Source organism: Mus caroli, unplaced genomic scaffold, assembly GCF_900094665.2.
Source record: "Mus caroli unplaced genomic scaffold, CAROLI_EIJ_v1.1 scaffold_25160_1, whole genome shotgun sequence".
Taxonomy (NCBI): Eukaryota; Metazoa; Chordata; class Mammalia; order Rodentia; family Muridae; genus Mus; species Mus caroli.
In genome coordinates this window covers 1-1,106 of record NW_018389703.1, presented here as the reverse complement: position 1 = coordinate 1,106, position 1,106 = coordinate 1, and the positions used below count along the sequence as shown (strand labels likewise).

The following is a 1,106-nucleotide window of genomic DNA, read 5'->3' as shown; positions in this document are numbered from 1 at the left end:
AGTTTGGATCAGAAAGGTGGTGGGTGGAAGCAAAGATGGATCTAATGTGCAAATGGTATCAGACAGTCATAGGCTGACCGAATTGTTTGTCCCTATCTGATGTTCTTGAGTCTCAAGGTTGCTGGTCTTCTCCTGTTCATCTTTATTACTCAGGTTCAAGTCCACCAAATATTGATGAATGAGGGCCCAATCAACCTGTACTTCCTTGCTCTCCTGCTTCAATATCACNAACTTCTTCTTTACAAGATTCTTCTCCATCAGGAGCCAGCTGTGCAGGTTTCTGGAAACACACTCTACATAGTAAGATCCTGCAGCCTCTTCCTCCCATTTCTACTTACAGGTCCCATTAATCCAACCTGCATCCTGGTTCCCATGAAGACCTAATAACATCCATCTCAATACATCCATGGCAAGTGTACAAACAGCAAACAGCCATTTCAAGGAAGGAGAAAATTTTGCTGCAGTCCAAACACCAAAAAGGGTCCATGTTTCTCCAAAAGAAAGAGGGATCTCCATCTACCCATGAAAGCCCATGCATTGGGGCAACACCAATTAGTAGGGTGCAAGTACAATCAGGGTAGGTCGGTAGAACCAAAGAGTTCATTCTATCCTTGTGTTACATCTCACTCAGCTCTGTAAAACCCTGCCTGAGCCCCAGAGGCCCAATACTGCATAATAACCCTCTCATGGTCTGAATCACTTTCCTATCTNGAGGCTCTTGAGGATGCCTAGACAACACTGGGAGGGGTGTCTTAGAGACTTAGGAAAACTGAATCCAAAACATCCAAGGCACAGCGATGGTTAAAAACCAGAAGGGATAGAATCAGACCTGCAGAGTCTCCAGTCCAGAAACAAAGGAAGGTACAAATGGCCAATTCACAAGTGGTGGCCTCCCTGACAAGAACTTACCNATAGAAATTTATCTCCTTCTTTAGCTCCAGGTTGTTCTTGTGGGCCTCAATGTACTCCATCTCTAAGTTGTGAAGAAATGACATAACTTCCTTCTCTTTCATCTTCAATTTTTCATAGAGCAGATTTTGCCTGTGGTAGGTCCTGGCCCCAAGAAGAGAGAACTCTGTGAACATAGGCTTTTAGTAACACATGAA

General features: G+C 44.1%; 1 protein-coding gene across 1 annotated transcript; it reads right to left on the bottom strand.

Annotated features, from left to right (window-relative positions):
• Positions 1-78: 78 nt before the first annotated feature.
• LOC110288248 (disks large homolog 5-like) lies at positions 79-1,053 on the bottom strand (the record flags this gene model as incomplete). Its single annotated transcript, XM_021154645.1, has 2 exons — positions 79-280; positions 910-1,053. Coding segments are annotated over 2 exons (346 nt in total), but the record flags the coding sequence as incomplete, so codon positions are not given.
• Between the last annotated feature and the right edge of the window lie 53 nt (positions 1,054-1,106).